General features: G+C 42.2%; 3 protein-coding genes across 3 annotated transcripts; 1 reads left to right on the top strand and 2 right to left on the bottom strand.

Moving 5' to 3' along the window:
• Nucleotides 1-67: 67 nt before the first annotated feature.
• On the bottom strand, nucleotides 68-3,881 carry LOC135672837 (aminomethyltransferase, mitochondrial-like). Its single transcript, XM_065181252.1, has 3 exons — nucleotides 3,227-3,881; nucleotides 2,329-2,447; nucleotides 68-784 (listed from the first exon to the last, which is right to left on the bottom strand). Exons 1-3 carry the CDS (start codon nucleotides 3,797-3,799, stop codon nucleotides 235-237), a joined length of 1,242 nt encoding a protein of 413 aa, XP_065037324.1. The 5' UTR covers nucleotides 3,800-3,881; the 3' UTR covers nucleotides 68-234.
• A 4,125-nt stretch (nucleotides 3,882-8,006) lies between these two features.
• LOC135672836 (polyamine oxidase 3-like) lies at nucleotides 8,007-12,808 on the top strand. The gene is made up of 10 exons (XM_065181251.1): nucleotides 8,007-8,428; nucleotides 9,635-9,750; nucleotides 9,880-9,968; nucleotides 10,055-10,168; nucleotides 10,402-10,489; nucleotides 10,577-10,662; nucleotides 10,760-10,862; nucleotides 11,128-11,225; nucleotides 11,420-11,849; nucleotides 12,209-12,808. The coding sequence occupies exons 1-10, from the start codon at nucleotides 8,392-8,394 to the stop codon at nucleotides 12,527-12,529; spliced, it is 1,482 nt and encodes a 493-aa protein (XP_065037323.1). The 5' UTR covers nucleotides 8,007-8,391; the 3' UTR covers nucleotides 12,530-12,808.
• A 2,498-nt stretch (nucleotides 12,809-15,306) lies between these two features.
• On the bottom strand, nucleotides 15,307-15,794 carry LOC135674878 (non-specific lipid-transfer protein 1-like). Its single transcript, XM_065185129.1, has one exon. The coding sequence runs from the start codon at nucleotides 15,652-15,654 to the stop codon at nucleotides 15,307-15,309; it is 348 nt and encodes a 115-aa protein (XP_065041201.1). The 5' UTR covers nucleotides 15,655-15,794.
• Nucleotides 15,795-19,161: the final 3,367 nt, after the last annotated feature.

Here is a 19,161-nt window from a genome sequence, read left to right as displayed (position 1 = left end):
TTTCAACTTCTCCTAATCAAGATGAATCACCATCATCAGAGAAGCTTAATCCACAACATCTATAACAAAACCATGAAACCAGAGCATCAGATTTATTTCAAACAAAAAGAAGCAAAAGAGTTCATCATCATCTTGGACTTCCAGCAGAAGGAATGTTCAGTTACAGATATCAGCTCAGAGAAAAAAACAAAAGAGGTGGAGGATGATCAACTCGAGCAAAAAGCATCTCACGATCTAAGATGGCTTATAATACTTGGTTGGAACGAAGGGCATCTTGGTGACGATGCCATCGTTGGCCTTCCCACGAATGACGATCTTGACTTCAGTTCCAGGCTTGTGGAAACCCGACTCCACGTACCCCATTGCTATGTTCTTCTTCAAGCAGGGGCTGAATCCACCGCTGGTCACCTCGCCGATCTTTTCTCCGCTGCTGCTGCTCAAGATCTCGCTGTGGCTTCGTGGGGGTGGGCCGTTTGAGAAGAAACCGACACGCCTTACTGGTGGCCCTTCCTGTAGCTGCTTTAAGATCACTTCTGCTCCCAAGAAGCCACCTTCTGCTCTTCTTCTCTTGCCAATTGCCCAGGAAAGGCCAGCTTCAACAGGTGTGGTATGCTGCTCCATGTCATTGCCATAGAGACATAGGCCAGCTTCGAGACGGAGACTGTCACGAGCACCTAAACCTGTCAACCTCACCTTCCCTTCAGATTTCTCCAGAATTGCCTTTGTAAGATCTACGGCATGCTCGGATGGAACTGAGATTTCAAATCCATCTTCACCTGTGTAGCTGATGATTTCAGGAAGATTAGATAGTGGATTGCTTGTGATTCAACAAGTTGATAAAGTTTACCTCTGACTAACAAGCCGAATAAAGTGTTAGCAAAATAGTTCAAGAGCTGAGTATCGGAAGCTTTTAGGTATGATAAAGAGAGATGACTTTGTTGAATAAATTTGATTGAAAAGTTTGCAGATCAAGCAGGTGTGATTTTAATGAAATTTGTGATACTATGTCGTGCCATAACAGTAACTTGAATTTTTTGCTCGGTGCATCTTCCTCACTTGATTTCTTTCGTTGATGATAATAAATGGATAAAAATCTTTGACTAGTTCCTTTTTGGCATTCTCTTATTGAGTGGTAATACTGTGGGTTTGAATATATCTAATGGTGGTAGGTCCTGATGTAACTGTTTATTTCATAGGCTCCACATAAATGAAGGGTATAATACCATGTAAAAGGATCGAGTTATGATGTTGGGCTATTTATCATACACTCGCTAGGAAGGCAAAAAAGTGATTATAAGTTTGTACATGAAAAATGCAAATTTGATGGATATGAAGTAAGGACTAGTGTCTATAGACTAGTATACAATGTGACAAGGCACAAACACATTAATTCAAATGGTCCATATCTAGTAATTTCAAGCATTTGGCTCAAAGATGATTCTACAATTATCGAGTGTGTATCTCTTAACAATTCTGGATTTCTTAAATACTATTGAAGAAATATAAGGTTAAGCAACTTTTCCTATCAAATTTAAGGTTTAATTAATTGAGGCTTGATCAACATGTCAATCAGAAAAGATTAGATAAGAAGAAAAAAATTGCTTGATCAATGATTATTTCCTCTACATTACACAAGACATATCATTCATTACTGAGAGCATTAAAGCTTCAAGATCATAAGTATGCAATAAAAGGCATGAGTAACTTGGATGCCGAAGAGAGCTGATAAGGTTGGTTTAGACAATTTGTTCAGCTGTTTCACAAATTAAAATCCTATAGTCAAAAAACTGGCACCGCATGCAGTTTGCAATTCTACTTTGAGACCATCGAAATTCTATAGTCAAATAATGAAAGGTTTCTCCACATATAAGAATAAATTTAGCGGTCTAAGTTATGGATTAGAATGCATCACATGCAGAGTTTGTAAGAACTTTTTTTTTTGTCTCTATGTTTAATGCTCATGAGACATTATGGTATCTATAGGAAACAAAACATAGGGCATTTATTCCCAGTGTGCAACTTTACTAACGACCATACTCACAATGACTAATATTGTTCAAATGCACTAATAGGAAACATGATGAAAGAAGAAAGAAGATCTACAGTGTACAAACATTCCTATGTGCCTTCCATGTTAGACTGTTTATGATTAATTACAAACTTTCCTATGCTTGTCGGTCATCACAGCTCTAGCAAGCTTGACATTGTTGCCATTCATTTGTTTTTAAATGGTCACTTACTCGTCCAATCAAGACCTTGGCAACTGACTACAGACTGCTTTAAACTCATAAGATATAGAAAGCTCATACTAGAAGAGAAAGGACATACCCAGTTCTTGTGAGAAAACAATGGGCTCCGTTGATGTCCAATGTGCGGAATTCACCAAAATAGATTTTGCTTAGATCATCTTTCATTAATAACTGGAGAACTGGTGGAGCCATAGGACCCTGAGTTTGTGCATTAAACAACGTAAACCATTTCAGATTTTGTGAGTCGAGCAAATCGATCTGACATGGTAAGTAGGTAGCTGCTCTGTATGAACACAAGGAAAATTTGCTCTTACGGTTCTACCCAAAATGCACATAATTTTATGAGTTTCGTCAGGAATACATTATTCCATGAAATGTTTAGCGTTTAAGGCAAAAGCTCAAATGGCTGGATGCAAATAAACGAAAGAGAAACTAATACAAACCGTGACATGATAAAACTTGCACACAGAATCATGCTCCAAATCTAAGCAAACCAACAATAAATATAAACATCAAGATCCACTTACCAAGTGCAAAAAGGTTCCAAGCCTGAAGTGACTAATGTCAAATCTAAAATTGCATATTACTCGAGAGATTTCACTGTCATACAGTTGTTCAAGATAGATTCAGATAACTACCAATTCCAAGGATTAGTCACCCCGGCAACATTTCAGCGACTAGTTATTTATGGAAGAAGGATCTGAATCAATATGAAAAAAAAATTCTAAGACTAAGAGATCTAAAGGGAAAAAAAAAATTAATAGATATGATCCAAAGAGAATTAGAAAATAGCCAAATTAAATGAACAAAAATAAGGAAAAATTATACTGCTACTAGTATAATGATTATTTTGTAAATCAAGAACAGAACCACAAGGATCTCTATATTTAAACTAAACAAAAGGGAAAAGGAAGGCGTTGTTGGATCCGACCACTAAATGGTTCCACATGAACTCCAAAAGAACAGATCTCATATACCTGGAGCGCAAGCAGAGACCTTTCATCATGAATGTGCCACTCCACATCCCCTCCCTTGGCCTTGAAGGTCTCCAAGTGCGCGCCGATGTGCGCCAGGTCCTTGTCCCTGCACCCGGCGTTTACCACCAGGTAGATGTGGTCGTCTCCCACCTTGGTCACCACCGAATCGTCGATGGCGCCGCCGCGCTCGTTGGTGAAGACGGTGAGGGTCCCGGTGCCAGGGCGGAGGCCGGCGACGTCAGCGATGACGAGGGTCTCGAGGAATGGGGCGCAATCGCGGCCGCGGAGGCTGAGGCCGCACATGTGGGAGACGTCGAAGAGGCCGGCGGCGGCGCGGCAGTGGAGGGTGGAGTCCATGATCGAGTCCTTGTACTGCAGCGGCATGCTCCACCCGGCGAAAGGCACCATTTTGCCGCCGTGCTCGACGTGGAAGTCGTGGAGCGCCGTCTTCTTGAGCTCCACCGTCTCCGCAGCGGGGGCGGTGGCGAAGGCGCGGGGCATGGCGCGGGGCTTGGATCGGGCGAGGCGGCGGGCGAGGCATTGGCTGAGCTGCCAGAGGCCGCCTCCTCTCATCTTGGGCGGCGAGGAGGGATCGGATCGGATGGCGAGGAAGGAAGGGATGAAACGAGAGCGCAGAGTGTTGGTGCGAGTTTTCTGCGATGTAGAGATATATTTGCTTTTTTCTTATTGGCGAGCATGATGGGCCCCAATTTTGGCCCAATCATAATGCGAATATTATATAAAATTGGACAAAAAATAAAAATATATGATATTAATTTTCTAATTATATAATATTACATTATAATCTTTGCTGTGTCCAAAGTGGGAGGAGTTGGTGGCAGAGGAATCTTTGCTGTGTCCCAAGGATGTGAAGAAGGGGAGTGGGCACCATGTCACTCTTTACCTTGTTCTCTTTGTCCATCTCTAATTACCACGTACGTATATTGGTTGGCAGCAGGAGGGAGAGCATGAATTAGTATCAGCAAAGATTGCCTACCAAAGTATTTTTTTGATGAACAAGTTCCTTGGATACAAATCTAAAAAGTAAATATTGATTGAGTTGGAGTTGGTTGGTGGAAGAAGCTCACATCTTTTGCTTATTATTTATTGATGAAGTGAACTTTCTTTCCATCACCGACCCCCTCCTCCTCTGTTTGAATCAAGCGAGATGGCTGTCTCAGAGGTTCGGTTCATGGATGGAGCTACGGAATCTTGGGAACTTCCGGCGGAGATGGATTCTGCGAGGTCATGCAATAGATGGATCATGCATCACGATACAACTCTTCCTCTCTTATTATTCGAAATTAATATTCTTTTCCTATATCCTCCGATGTCTTCTGGGTATCATCATTATAGTGAATAGGGTCCAACGCCACCCAGTTCATCCTCGTCCAACTTGTAGTCCTCCGATGTCTTCTGGGTATCATCATTATATTGAATAGGGTCCAACGCCATCCAGTTCAGCCTCGTCCAAGTCCAACTTGGGAGTCCTCCGTCCGGGAACAGAGCAGCAGCGTTTGAGGTGGGAGGGCAGGTGATCAGCGCTCCGACTTGGGCGATGCAAGTAATCTACTTTCTTTCTCTTTGCCGCGGTTTGTCATCCGACACGCTCTGCCACCGGTTTTCCTCCCAACTTAAAAAGAGTTGACGATTATGCTACCGCTAAGAACAGTCTTCTCTACTCCGCCGATAGTCATCTCATCAATTCTTCTCTTTTATGCCTCCGGATGGATTAATCGACGCGGATAGCCATCTCATCGATTCATCAATCTCTTGGCTTCCGCTTCCGCCAATCAATCTCTTGACTTTGTCTCCATTCGAGCGTTCCATCTTCTCTGCGTCTCTCTCTTTACATTTCGACGGTCTTGAGAATGGTTGCACTTGGAAGAGTCTCAAGGGGATCGATCATCTGAGAGATAGATATGAGTTGTATAGGTTGAGATTGAATTATTATTTTCCGAGAAAATAATAATTTGAGCGGTAAAATTGAAAGAGGAATATGTGACATGGATGTCAGATGTAATTGGATGTTGCACTGTTTATCACTGAATAGCTAGCTAGCTGGCACCGTGCACCGACAAGAGGCTAAGTACCATTGGATTGCTTAATTGAGCAATTGCCAATCGCTGATCAGTATTGCTGTGAGTACTTGTTGTCCGACGAGCACGAAGGAGTAAGAGGACGATCGGTGAAGGTGAACGACTCGTCCACCGATGGTGGTTGGTGGTTGGTGGTTGGTGGTTGGTGGTTAGTGGTTGGTGGCAATGACAAATCTATCGATCACCGCCGATGGTGATGGCAAGGTGCAAGAGGCAGATCAAATATGCAGATCGCAGGAGAGGCAGCAAATCGCTAGTCATAGATCACGATCGTCGAAGAAGGAGAACAATCGCCGGAGGCGTCAGATCAAATCGAGGCTGAACACAATAGTCGTAACATGATTTCCTAAGAATAACATGATAATTAATATTCGAGATGCATCGATACTTGGTCATCTCCACACAGCACCTCCTTCACTGCCAAACGTGTGGCATGTTTGAGGACATGATCCGCCATATTTGTTCTTGTTCTTCGGTATTATCAAGAATCATCTCGACAGCCATATCTTATTCAGTTTGATGATCCCCATTTTTCTTCTATCTCATCGAGTGCTCGCTCCACCCAGATGACATGAGAAATGCTGGCTTGCATTTACGATCAATGGTGGAACAAGTGAAGAATTAAGTTTGATGCCTCTTTCATCATCCATGTTTTCTAGCCGGTAAGAAGTGTGTCGTCCATGTAACTCTGGCTGATGCTTCGCCCGTAAGAACCGGATCATCCATCCATGATATGCTGGCTGATGCTTCTTCACCCCTCACCCCCTCCCCCCGTTCTCGTTGGTAGATGGAGCCACGATTAGCAAGAAAATTGCTACGTTGGCTGATGATGCTTCTTCACCCTCCATTATTGTTGGTAGGTGGAGCCACCAATTAGTAAGAAAGCAAGAACCGTATCGTCCATCCATGATATGCTGGCTGATGCTTCTTCACCCACCCACCCACCATTCATTCTTGTTGGTCGGTGGATCCATTACTTTCTTTTTTCTATCACATTCCTTTAGCTTTTGAGCAACAAATAAAGAGAAAGAGAAAGAGAGAGAGAGAGAGAGAACAAAGATTAGAATTCCGCAGGGAGAACAAAGAGTTCATCATCATCATCCTTCCTCCTCCCCAAAATTTTCCAACAGAAAGACTCCTCCATCTCAAGCAAGCTATTAGGTCCCTAATCCATCAGTATGTGCGTCCATCTTTCAACTCATGCTCACGGTGAAGAAGACACATTTCACATGAGCAGCGGAAGGAAACCTTTCTGCTAATTCTGTATAAAATCCTTTGTAAACCTTAGTCGATGCTACATGTTTCAAGAACTAAAGATCATCAAAAGGCAACGTTAGCACACTCACAGCACTCGTGTTCTTGTAAGGTGTGTGCCCATAATGATATATTACTATTACTGTATGATTTCTTTCAATTATTTCTATCCCTAAGAAATCAGGATAAAAAAATAGTTGCTCTTCTATTTTGTTTTTCTCTTTCATCCTCCTTCCTTACATATATGCATACATGGAGGAGGACTTCAACGTGTTTATAGCATATATGAGATTTCTTTCTTGCATATACCGAGCTCGAAGAACAAATCTACTAGCTAAGCTGATTGTTTTGTTGGTAAATAAATAAATATAATATAGGCTTAGATAATGGTTTCTTCTCCTCAGAATCATTATAGAAGACAAGTCATACAGAATAAATGAAATAATATAAAAAAAAATAGACAACTCACATAGTCAACAATTTCGTTACCCAACAGGCCGCATCTCTCGGCCTCCTCACCCACCGACCATAGGAGGCACGACGACGATCGACACTTGCTATTGTGCCGACGATGACTGCATCATCTTCCTTGTTGACATGCTTTGCTTTTTATCTAATAATTTAAAATTAATTAGAACAATTTACATAGCCACGATTGTGAAAATAATAATAATAATAATAATAATAATAATAATAATAATAATAATAATAATAATAATAATAATAATAATAATAATAATAATAATTTGAGAAAAATCTATTTAAAGGCAGGCAGTCGTCACCTTTCGACGCCACTCACAGCGCTTCTTACCAGAGATAAGTGGTTCTCTTCGGTACTACTTATCAGTTAGGTGTTCACTTTGATGTATTTTATTGCATCAATCAAATAACATCTCACATGTTGAATGAGTGCAATAAATAGTCAAGCGTATACAATATGATCAAAATAAAGATGTTTAACATGTCCCTATCTTCTTTTTCTTTTCAAAAATCTATAATAATAATAATAATAATAATAATAATAATAATAATAATAATAATAAAATCCTCAATCCTCAATCTACCTTCTCCACTTATTCTTTGTTAATAATATACCCTTAGATAAATTATACATTTATATTCGATAGCAATCTTATATTCACAGCTTAATAATGACAATGAATAATAATAATAATAATAATAATAATAATAATAATAATAATTTATCCACCATGCATTCGACATGCTGTAGAATCAGACTTCAAACTACGCATTATGATTTCGAGTAGAGTGTATTGTAACATAATTTAATTATGCTTATATTCATAAATTTCCAAAACCCGAGGCGGTAAGCTTACGTAGACGGTAAGTGGACGCATCGCCACCGGTGAAAACTATAAATGGAGGCCGCTCGGGAAAAGAGCGAGACAGGTAAGAGGGAGAAGGCTTTCAGCGTTCCGTATTCCTTCCGATCTCTCTTTCTATTTCCTCCCCCCCCCCCAAAAAAAATTACCCTCTTCGATCTTCCCAAAAACCCCAACCGCGACCCCCCGATTGCGCATGGGATCGCTCGGATCTCTCGGCTGATCCGTCTTGCTGCGGCGATTGGTGCTTCTTTTTTTTATTTCGGAGGGCAATCTCCTCTGATTCTGAGGCGAACATCGGTTCCCTTGCGATTACGCATGAACTGGTTCGTGAACCTGGGGTTAAATTCGAATTCCAATCACTTCGTCACCTGCCTCCTCATCTTTATCCTCCATTACTCCCCTCAATTGCCCCCCTCGATTCTGAATTCGAGAAGTCGTTGGAGCTGCGATCCCCAGTTTTGGAGCCATGGAGAATCGCTGTGATGGCAACGGCGTCAATAAAGGTGACTCCTTTCGTGTAGAAATGTATCTGCTGGCAATTATTCCTAGAATTTTCTATTTTGTGGCTAGAGATGGTACTTTTTTTTTTTTTTTTTGATTTGGGGGCTTTAGATAAGATGTTCATGGGGTTTCCGTTCAAAACGTGGATTTTCTTTTCACTAGTAGATTGATGATGCAATCGGTCGATCCTCGAAGGCCTAGCCCTACTAATTTTGTATGTGGTGGTCGATTAATTAGTATTGTATGAGGGAAGCAATAGAAAATTTTTGAATTGGCACCTGAATCAGGTAGAATTAGGCGTGAAAACTGTGTCGGTCACGATGCATCTGCCCCTGGCAACGTTTTCTTACTATTATTCACTGTGGTCCATACACAAACAATTTTGCATATGTACTTGTTCGATGGCAGTGGGCCCCGAGCTTAATGTCTTATGTAGGTCTGCCAACAATTCGTTGGTGCTAAAGGATTGGAAGACGTGCACAGTCTGTGTAACGGTTTTGCAAGACATGGTTGGCACATCTAAAGAAATTGATCGGTGGGCAAGCAAGTGCTTCGAAGAGGTCATTTCATATGCCTCGATTGGTACTTTTGGTGGTTTTTCTGTTTTGTCCTCTGGTGCTTTTCTAGTGATTTTATTGAAGTATTACAAGTATCTTTCAACTTTCTCGGAACCCTTAATATCCAAATATTCCTCCATGTCCATGATCCTGATGCCTTAATCACCGCACAAATATGGAGCTATGATTTACCATGAATTTCTTTATAGTTTCTTCCATAATATTCTTAAATTTCAGTGCTTTAAACAAACCCAAGTGACAACTAGAAGTTTGTGAGCAAATATTGGGGTGAAGTTTGCCAGTCGAGGAAGCGATCTAATTTTATTTACACCATTTAGCTACTCAAGATAGACCGACTATCATTCTACCAGTAATATTAGATCATTCTCCGAGAGCAACCATATACTAACAAAAGCAGTTTTGATATTCCTTCATTCACTTTCTTTGTGCCACTTCATATATAAATTTTTATCTCGCGTCTGTGGTCTGTTTTAGTTTGTGTTTGGGTCAAGCTTTCTGAGAGTTTTCCATGCATGCTTAGTTGCAAAATCCCATATCTGCCCAGGTTTCCATGTGTATGCTTAGTGCATCAACATCCGATATTTCTAACACCCAAATGAATACTGAATTATTCTTTTGATGTCCTAGCAGCCTCTTGCTATTTAAATTCTGAGAGAAAGCAATCTCGTTCTCCTTCTGCCATTGTCATCGGTGGTGGATTTGCAGGGATTGCAGCTGCTCATGCTCTGAAAAATGCATCTTTCCAGGTAATTTGGGTCTTTTCTTTAACAGTTTGTTTTAAGTATTTTACATTTCATATGATCAGTTCTAGTCTGTAAATTGTGTGACAAATTTTCCTGTTGATATATCAAATGGACATAATTTATTTTCCACAGGTTGTGCTTTTAGAATCACGAGATCGGATTGGTGGCCGAGTTTACACTGACCACTCGTTCGGTTTTCCTGTAGACATGGGGGCAGCTTGGTGAGCTTCTTTCTGTTGTTTGTTTTGAAAATTTTACCGGCCTTGTGAGTTATTTAATGACAATAATTATTTACTCCACTTATCAGGTTGCATGGCGTCTGCAAAGAAAATCCATTGGCAACTTGGATAGGAAGACTTGGTTTACCAATTTATCAAACTTCTGGTGATAATTCTGTTTTGTTTGATCATGACCTGGAGAGGTGATGCTCATCTCGATGACTTTTTAATCCCCAAATTTTATAATCAACTCCAGTTTAATTCGATAGCAAATACTTACCAAGCACTAAGATTATCAATTAAAATGGAGGAGAGTGAATCTAAGGGTTTTACTGTAGGCAGGTCAGATAGGATCGCTGGAACTTCAAATTTCGTGCAGCCACTGATGACTTTTGCTCTCTCTCTCTCTCTCTCTCTTTCTCTCTCTACCTTGCAGCTACGCACTTTTTGATGCTGATGGACGACAAGTCCCTCAAGAACTAGTCCAAAAAGTTGGTGAGGTGTTTGAAAGTATTTTAAAAGAGGCAAGTTATTTTACTTGTACCTGTTCCTTCTCATAACTAGAAAGTCAATTGTGCTGGTAATCTCTAAGATTGTAAAAGTTTTTCCAGGCCAACAAAGTTAGGCATGAAACCACCGAAGACATGTCTGTAGCACAGGCTATTGCACTTGTTCTGGAGAGAGATCCAGATCTAAGGTTTGGTGAAACTAGTATTAGTTGTCTCATTTTATTTTCTATGTTTTATTCGAACCTTCATTCTTTTTTAATCTGAAATTTCTTCTTTTTTTTTCAGGCAAGAAGGACTTGCAAACAATGTGCTGCAGTGGTACCTGTGCCGAATGGAAGGTTGGTTTGCTACAGATGCTGACAACATCTCATTAAAGAACTGGGATCAGGTGAAGAAATTGTTCTGTGATATTGCAGTATGATTTTACTTTTCAATATAGTTCTAGTGCAAACTTTTTGAATTTGCAATAGCTAGTTTAAAGACGAATATGTTTTTTCACATAAACTTCAATCTCAAAGTGACAGTTTCAGAAGCCTCTTTGTAGTTTAATATTTGATGACTATTCGCGAGCACTTTCTTTGTTTTAATACTCAGGGTGAGCTTGTTTTTGTCATTTCATATTTGATGGATTCTCCATGCTTTGCAACATGTAGGAAGTTCTGCTTCCTGGTGGCCATGGTCTTATGGTTCGTGGTTACCGTCCTATCATTAATACACTAGCGAAAGGCCTTGATATTCGTCTCTCTCATCGGTATGTCCTTGGAACATATTGTGCAACTGCTTTAGGTCTACTGTGAAATTGCTTTCACACATTCATTTAGTTATGTTTATATTTTTGTGTAATTGCATCTCCGGCAGTGGTTATGTTTATCTAGTTTAATGGCAAAATGAAGTTTTCCAATTACTTTTCTCTTAAAAATTTTTCTCACCTAAATCTTGCTCCAGAGTCACAAAAATAGTGAGGGGTAAAAAGGGAGTAGAAGTCACTGTCAACAATGATAAGTCATTTTTTGCTGATGCTGCTATCATAACTGTACCTCTGGGGGTTCTCAAGGCCAAATCCATCAAATTCGAACCAAGACTTCCTGAATGGAAAGAAGCAGCTATAGATGGCATTGGTGTTGGGGTAGAGAACAAAATTGTTTTGCACTTTGACAAGGTTTTCTGGCCAAATGTGGAGTTTCTTGGAGTAGTCTCATCCACTTCATATGGTTGCAGCTATTTCCTTAATCTTCACAAAGCAACCGGCCATCCTGTTCTTGTTTACATGCCTGCAGGTCGCCTCGCCCAAGATATCGAGAAAATGTCTGATGAATCTGCTGCTAAGTTTGCCTTTAGTCAGCTAAAAGTGATCCTTCCAGATGTCACTGAACCGGTATTTTTTTTTCTTTTTTTTTCAAAGTACCATATCATCTCTTCCAATACTTCAATATATAAAGTTTGATGTTTTCTTAAAGAATCTCTCATCGATCGTTGAACATTTTGGTTAAGCAATTATGGCAGCTAGTGATTGTTTTTTTTTAGTTAATGCATTTGTTACTTTGTATATTGGGTTATCAACTATTCATGATGATCTAGCACTTTATGGCTTGCTCGGTAGGTGCCTTTAACTTGGATTCTATCCATATTCCAGTAGAGGTACCATAATTTGGAACAAAGATTTTCTAAAAAAACTAATCTGTATCCTTGGGAGAATGCATGTCTACTGATCGTTTTTCTTCTCCATCACTTCAGATACAGTATCTCGTGTCACGATGGGGGAGAGATGAAAATTCACTCGGCTCATACAGCTACGATGCGGTTGGGAAACCTCGCGATCTTTTTGAGAGACTGCGCATCCCTGTGGACAATCTCTTCTTTGCTGGGGAAGCCACCAGCATCAAGTATACAGGGACCGTGCATGGTGCCTTTTCCACTGGGTTGATGTCAGCCGAGGAGTGTCGGATGCGTGTCCTAGAAAAATATGGTGACCTGGAAAACCTGGAGATGTTTCACCCATCTATGGATGAAGAAGCTGCATCGATCTCAGTCCCATTACTGATATCCCGTATGTAATTCCATGAATACAGACTCCTAGTGATAACACAAGTAGTTCCCTAACCGTTTCCATTGATTGCCTGAAAAATGACATTGGAAAAATTGTTGTTTTCCCATGTATTTTTCAAGCATGTGGCATGTGTTATGTGCTACAATGTGGTATTAGTGGTTTTTGAACAATGTTCCGATGGTGAGGGTTCATATAGGAACGGAACCCATGGTAGTTTGCCTTGCTAGAAAACCTGGCAGTGTGGATGCTATAATAAAAAGAAGCAATATTTAGTATTTGGATGGTTAGTCTTTTTCGTGAGTATTCATGAATCTCCTCCTGGTTTCTTCTGTTGATTAGAGAATGTTGGTTTCATGGTTCAAACTTGGGAGCATAAACCTTCTTTTGAGCAAGGTAACCTTGATATCGGGACACATTATGATCTTGGGTTATTTCTGCATGCTTGGAGCTGAGAAGAGACCAAATTCATAATAGCACACTATATTTAGTCCAATATTGTTTTGTTGGAGAGTTGGAGAGCGATCGAAAGCTAAAGTTACCGAGGTCTCGAGATGGGAGGGACATTGCATTATAGAAAATTATGGAAGAGACAAGCTGATTTCCCCTTCTTTTTTGTTGTTTTGGTGCACTCTGATCCTGGGATCGATGTATGTATAGTTTTCTCTTTTGTTCGGGAAGACAAATGTTACTGTCGTTATGGCTGTCACAAATACAGATTGCATCTTCGAGCTCTAAGATTCAAACAACTCCCGATTAGCAAACGTAGAACAAGCTCTAAGATCCTATTAGTAGTGTTCGTAAAGCTTTGTCAACCCTTCCATAACATTTCATCTCCATTACTTCTTATCATTAGCTTACAGACGCAATCGTAAGAACTCGTTGCGGATATCTAACACCACGCATTGCAAGCCAGACAGCAGAGCTAAAAGACCACATTCCCAACCATGAACATGCCTTTCAATTTTTGTTTAATGCACATGTGGATGTCCGGTCTCTGTGCTTTCCGTCTGATTCGGGTAACAGGCGTTGCCTTTCATTTCGAGCAACATGAGATAGATGTTCATGCATCTTTTAAATTTTTATTTTGGAGATAGTTACTGTTATTCGTCTTCCTACGAATAAAATGGAAGTATGAAAATTGTTTTTGCAGACTTCTTCATCGCAAAAGATCATAGATTTCTATCATCTTCTCTTGATGTAATTGTCATGTGCTTTTCTTCGAGAGACGGAGGTACATTAGCCAAACAAATTGTTTTATATGCAATGCATATTATTTAGCCAAATGAGATAACAAAATTGGATTTGTTATGCTCATGTTGTTTTGCGAGAGTGACAGTGGGAGAAGAAGAAGGGAGAGAACAGCTGCTGGCCACACTAAAACCCAGTTTTGTGGTCTAGATTGCTACCCACATTGAAGATTTGGATAAGCTGATACTAGAATTCTGTAGGTTTCAAAGGAAAAGTGACAGCAGAGGAACGCAAATCTCCACGAGATTCATTGCCAAAGGGAAGAACACGAATTAGATCGCATGAATCAATCCATGCCGTTGTCTCTCATTTAAAGCCGAAAAGGCAAATCCGTCGACAACCCGACGCTAAACAGTCTCTCATCTTTCTGCGTTCCAAATCGTCCACTCAAACTCCATCCGATGAAATCACACCCAAGTTTCCCTATCATCGCAGGGCTCTATAAATTTCTCCTCCGAGCATTGAGGAGACCATCTCCACCACCTCGTCCGAGCCTGAGCGAGTAGGAGTGGCCGTGGAGACATGACGGGCAAAGCACGGGCGCTCGGCCGCTACGTGATGGAGGCCGCACCGCCGCAGGTGGTGTCCCCCGTGAGGTACAGGGTGGCGAAGATCCTCGACACGATTGCAGAGGAAGAGAGAGAGACCGACGAGGCGTCGTCGTCGTCGTCGTCGTCCTCGTCTACGAGCTCCGCTTCTTGGCCAGTTCATCACCACCGTCGCAACCCTCGCACCGAGATGAAACCAGCTTGCGGTCCTTGATATCTCGGTTGCCGATGTACTCTGTGATTTCCTATTCGCTGATACGAGAAAGCGTAGGAGTCGAATCTATTAAAGAATATAAGAGAAGCAAGTAATTGGATTCTCCATTGCTACTTCTTTCGATGCGAACATAACCGATGCATCCGTAGTTACGAGAGATGGGAAGAGACTTAACAGGAGAGGATAAGGCTAAACAGATGATGCCTTGGAATCTCCATGGCTCTCGAACGAAATCTATCAGCGAGTCAGGGGACTCGATGACAATCCATTACGGTTAGCTGAAACGATCGAATGCAGCACCATGAAGAGATCCATCTATATATCGTGACATCCGATTGGTGTTCCAATCTGTTCCCTGCATGCCTCCAGCAACATCTACTGTCTGTGATTTCTTGAGCCAAAGCTCCAAATTCTATCTTCTTGATAAAGGTTATTTTGGTGGTGAAGAGTAGATTATGTATTGATCACATAAGACATCAAAACACGCAAAAAGGCTTTATTATTTCTTGCTCGATCATGGTGACATTCGTAACATGAAGAAGAGGCTATTCATCGCACATGTCAGCGAGAAAGCTGCGTCTTTTCTTCCTACATATATCCCTACTGATAATATAGTCTCGTATTCTCAGGCAGCTGCACAATGCCAGAGATCGATGCCACTGCCCTTTATTGCCACCCCAAGCTTTCCTCCTAGTTTGGAATCCTGCATGAACACAAACACGCAGTCACAATCAACTTGGCCAAGGAAGAAGACGAAGACGAAGACGAAGAGTACTCACTTGGAGCAGTCAAACTCCAAGCTGATGGGGAAGGGAAGCGGCGTGGCGCACAGCCCCGGCAGGTCGCTGACCGCGTCGTCTTTCAGGTTGGGGAAGTGCGCCGCCGCATGCTTCACGCAGTTGCATGCGAACTGGCGCTCGGCGGGGGTGATGCCCATGTTCTTGAGCCTCCGAACACCGTCGCAACACGCCGGCGTCGGCGCCGGCTGCTGCCCCGTCAGGTACGTGAGGCACGGAGTTAGGCACGTCTCGACTTGGATGCAAGTGAAAGCACGGGTTGGCTCGACCACCACGAGTGCGAATGCGAGGAGGAGGAGGAGGATGCCTGCAGGTGCTACCTTCATCGTTGCGTACTGCTTCTGAGCTCGGAGAAGCTTCGAGTGTGTCAGCGAGTTGATGCGGAGGTGGGTATTTATGGTGAGACGGAGGAGAGCGATGAGCAGGCAAGAGGTGATGGCACTGAGGTCAGAGCGAGGTCTGTTAGTTTCAGAAGTGGATCGGATCATCACCTGACGAAAGCTTGGAATGGTAGCATTTGTTGTTTCTCCGAGCTGACATGAGAGTGGTGGCAGCCTCGCAGGCTCAAGCATGGGCAGAAGAAGGAAAGAGGGAAGTCGAAACATTTTGGTTCCATACGAGTAATTCTGCATTCTCCAAATTGTTTAGTATGTTTCCTCCCAACTTGTCATTTCGAACTTATGACGCGACTGATTCATGCATTTATTTACGTAAAAACGAACAGTATTCTGAAACGACAACAATGGGCCATTTACAGGACCAAGCGGATTGGGCAGGGGGAAGTGATGAGTCTGGCGCTCAGGGAGGTGTGATGGGCCATCATTTACAGGACCAAGCGGATTGGGTAGTTCATAATCTGATCTTTTAAGTTCCATGAGGTGTGATGGCTTCCCTGATCGTTCATGTTCAGCAGGAAAAAGACTGCATATTCATGATGTGATCCATATTATTTGGCTCAAATTTTATCAGCAGGCATGATGACAAAAAGATCATCTTTTAGGTGGGGGTGAATCCTCACCGACATCCAGTTCTTGAGTTAATAAGCCTAACATCAGTCAGTAGCCGACAGACCTACGAGAGCCCGTCCCGTGAATAATAATTGTCAAAGGCTAAATTCCAGGTTATATGCCTTGTCAGCTACAAAATCCAGTCTTAAATTCCCACCCCCCCCTTAACAACAAACAAGGACAAATGCTGGATAACTTTTTTCCCCAACATAGTCCTCTCTCTTTAGGAAGGTCAAATACAAATTCCAGGGCAGGGCAGGGCAGGGCAGGGCACAGATCTTTATAGTCCTCTGAGGACCACCCCCTTTTAGGTTGGTGGCAGATTTATTATGCAGGCACATGATCACACATTATGAAATGAGAAAACATGGGATTTCATGAGCTTGTTTATTCCATCCATAAACTATATTTCCAGTCTCTCATCAGCCAGCAACTCGTACTGGAAATCCTTGTTTCGGATCCATCAGATTAAACAAAAAAAAGAGGAGTATCTGTGGTAGAGATTGCAGAAAACTAAAAATACGATTCAGAAGCCCGGCAAAGTACATCCATGCAAGCTTCTTATTTTCAGAATAACCAATGCACGAGTGCTTGTTGTTTGCGGTTCTTTCTCGGTGTGGTGAGAACCGATTCTTCTGCACGAGTACTCGTGGCTCCATTTGGGAAGACGACACAGGCGTAGAGCATGCATGATGGAGAAGCAATAAAGATGGGTGAGCACTGAACTCGCTTGTCTGTCTGTGAAACCAAACCAGCAAGATGAAACGAGCGAGCCACCCTTGCCTCCTCGTATGCGATCGATGGAGAGAAGGGAAAGCAATGCTTGTTCCCCCATGTAAAACAACTAGTCAACCATGGCACCGGGCTTTGCGTTTGGTGGCACAAGTTTAATCATCATCACGTCCTTCTCTAGTACATTTTTAGTCATCTGATTCATCGTGATTAGCATGCTTGTGGAGCGGGTGACCTGAGGTCCACCTCCGTCAGTCTTCATCTCCTCTCGAGTCGTCCACTTTCCCGTAGAAGGCCTAAACTAATCTTTGTTAGGACGATTTGTCTTTGATCCCTAAATCCAGGATTCTCTCTTCGGCTATATCATAGCTCCTCTTAATTAATCGTAGTGTGCGTGGACGTAAGATTTTGTTTTTCTGGGAGCGGAGTAAAAACAGAGTGCTATGTGCCCACCCACCAAAAACGGTTTAGATCAACTTTGATGAACAGAGTCAAACATTTCGGCTTAAGATTCGAGTGCAGTGGTCCAAATATGAATCTGGCGGAAATTGCAATCGGTGTTACCTTGTATTTAATTTCGCACCAGAAATCATGGTCCCCTTCATCCGCTAGATTTTGGTAGCATCTAATGCTTCTGTATAGAAAAGGTTGACTTGTTTCAGCCAGAACAAGAGGATGTATCCTCCTTCCATTTTCTGATGAATCTCACAGACATCGTTGTTTCAAGTTCCTGTTGTCAACCTGTAAGTGCCAATGCTATTCGTCGCGTGTGATCATTCTTGCTCTTCTTTCCATGGATACAGATCCAACCTTTACCTTTCCTTCCTTTCCACCCAAGTTTCTTCTCTCTCTCTCTCTCTCTCTCTCTCTTCCGCTTCTTGTCGATACTGTTGGAAGAAGAAACACACACCAAGGAAATCTTCAGCGCAAAGAGAATATAAGCCTGTAGTTCAATCAATATTTGCTATATCTACATTCATATTCTGAACAAGTTGGCTTCCAGTTTCTGAGGACTTCCAGGTAAACAGCAGCTTCTCGGGGGATCAATCAAATAGGACATGTTGGATATGGATGTCTCTCTCTCTCTCTCTCTCGCTCTCTATCTATACCTTTTCCTGTTGGTCATTCTTATCCTTGTTCCTGACACCGCTTAAACCTGCCATGGTTTTTGCCAGTGCCCTTACAGCTCCATTAAAGGTCAAGGCGAGGCGATGGTGTCATCGAGGTCCACAACCTTAGGGTGCCTTTGTAGTACCCCCCGACACAGTCTCCTTTTCTCCAACTTTCTACGAGAACTGGTCAAATCATTCTCTGCCTCCACATGCAGGCCATGCTCACCTCCTCAGTTTTGATTGTGCAAGGACAAGGATGGGGCCGCTTCTTGAAAGATGTGTTCATGCATGAGGGTGGGTGGTGGGTTGCATTCATGCCCACCACTAGATCATCATTGCCCGTTCATGCCCTTTATCCATATCCAAGCTCGACTCTCCGAGCATCACTGAGTATCCCTAAATTTAACCGCAGCAATTTTTACCTTGAGCAGCTCATGACGGATCAAATGGCCATCGCAAGAGATCAGATCTCCAATAGCTTTTACCTGTCACATGATATCAATCGATCAGTCCACTATATGTTTCTCTCGGCCTATTCGCTTTGCACTCTGTAGACTGATGTTGTGCTGCAGCATTTCTCACACTATTACTTGCATACTAGTGCTAGTAGTGCTCTTTTGTTTTCGTTTGTTTTGTCTTGCCTGTATGAGTACTATAATGAAGTCCACCACCGTCATCATCGCTTTTGGAGGTAGGGATCCATTCATACAGTAATCTGATTTGTTCCGGTGGATACGCGTTGGATTGCACACCGATAACCCATCTCGGATTTCAGTAAGCAGCGTTTGCAGGTAGGTAAATACGAAAGGGACAGCTCTTCCCCTCCGCATGGTTGGTCATCTGCAAGCAGATCACGTTGCCTATCAACACGATCTTCACACGAATGCTAAACCCTCTCCGAGCCTCGAGACGGGGCTACGCTTGCTCCGAGCATACCTTCTCGGGGAAAAGCACCTTGCAACTCGGAGCAATAACAAGTGCA

Source organism: Musa acuminata, chromosome BXJ1-5, assembly GCF_036884655.1.
Source record: "Musa acuminata AAA Group cultivar baxijiao chromosome BXJ1-5, Cavendish_Baxijiao_AAA, whole genome shotgun sequence".
In the NCBI taxonomy this organism is placed as follows: Eukaryota; Viridiplantae; Streptophyta; class Magnoliopsida; order Zingiberales; family Musaceae; genus Musa; species Musa acuminata.
The sequence above is the reverse complement of the archived record's forward strand: the minus strand, read 5'-3'. Positions and strand labels throughout refer to the sequence as shown.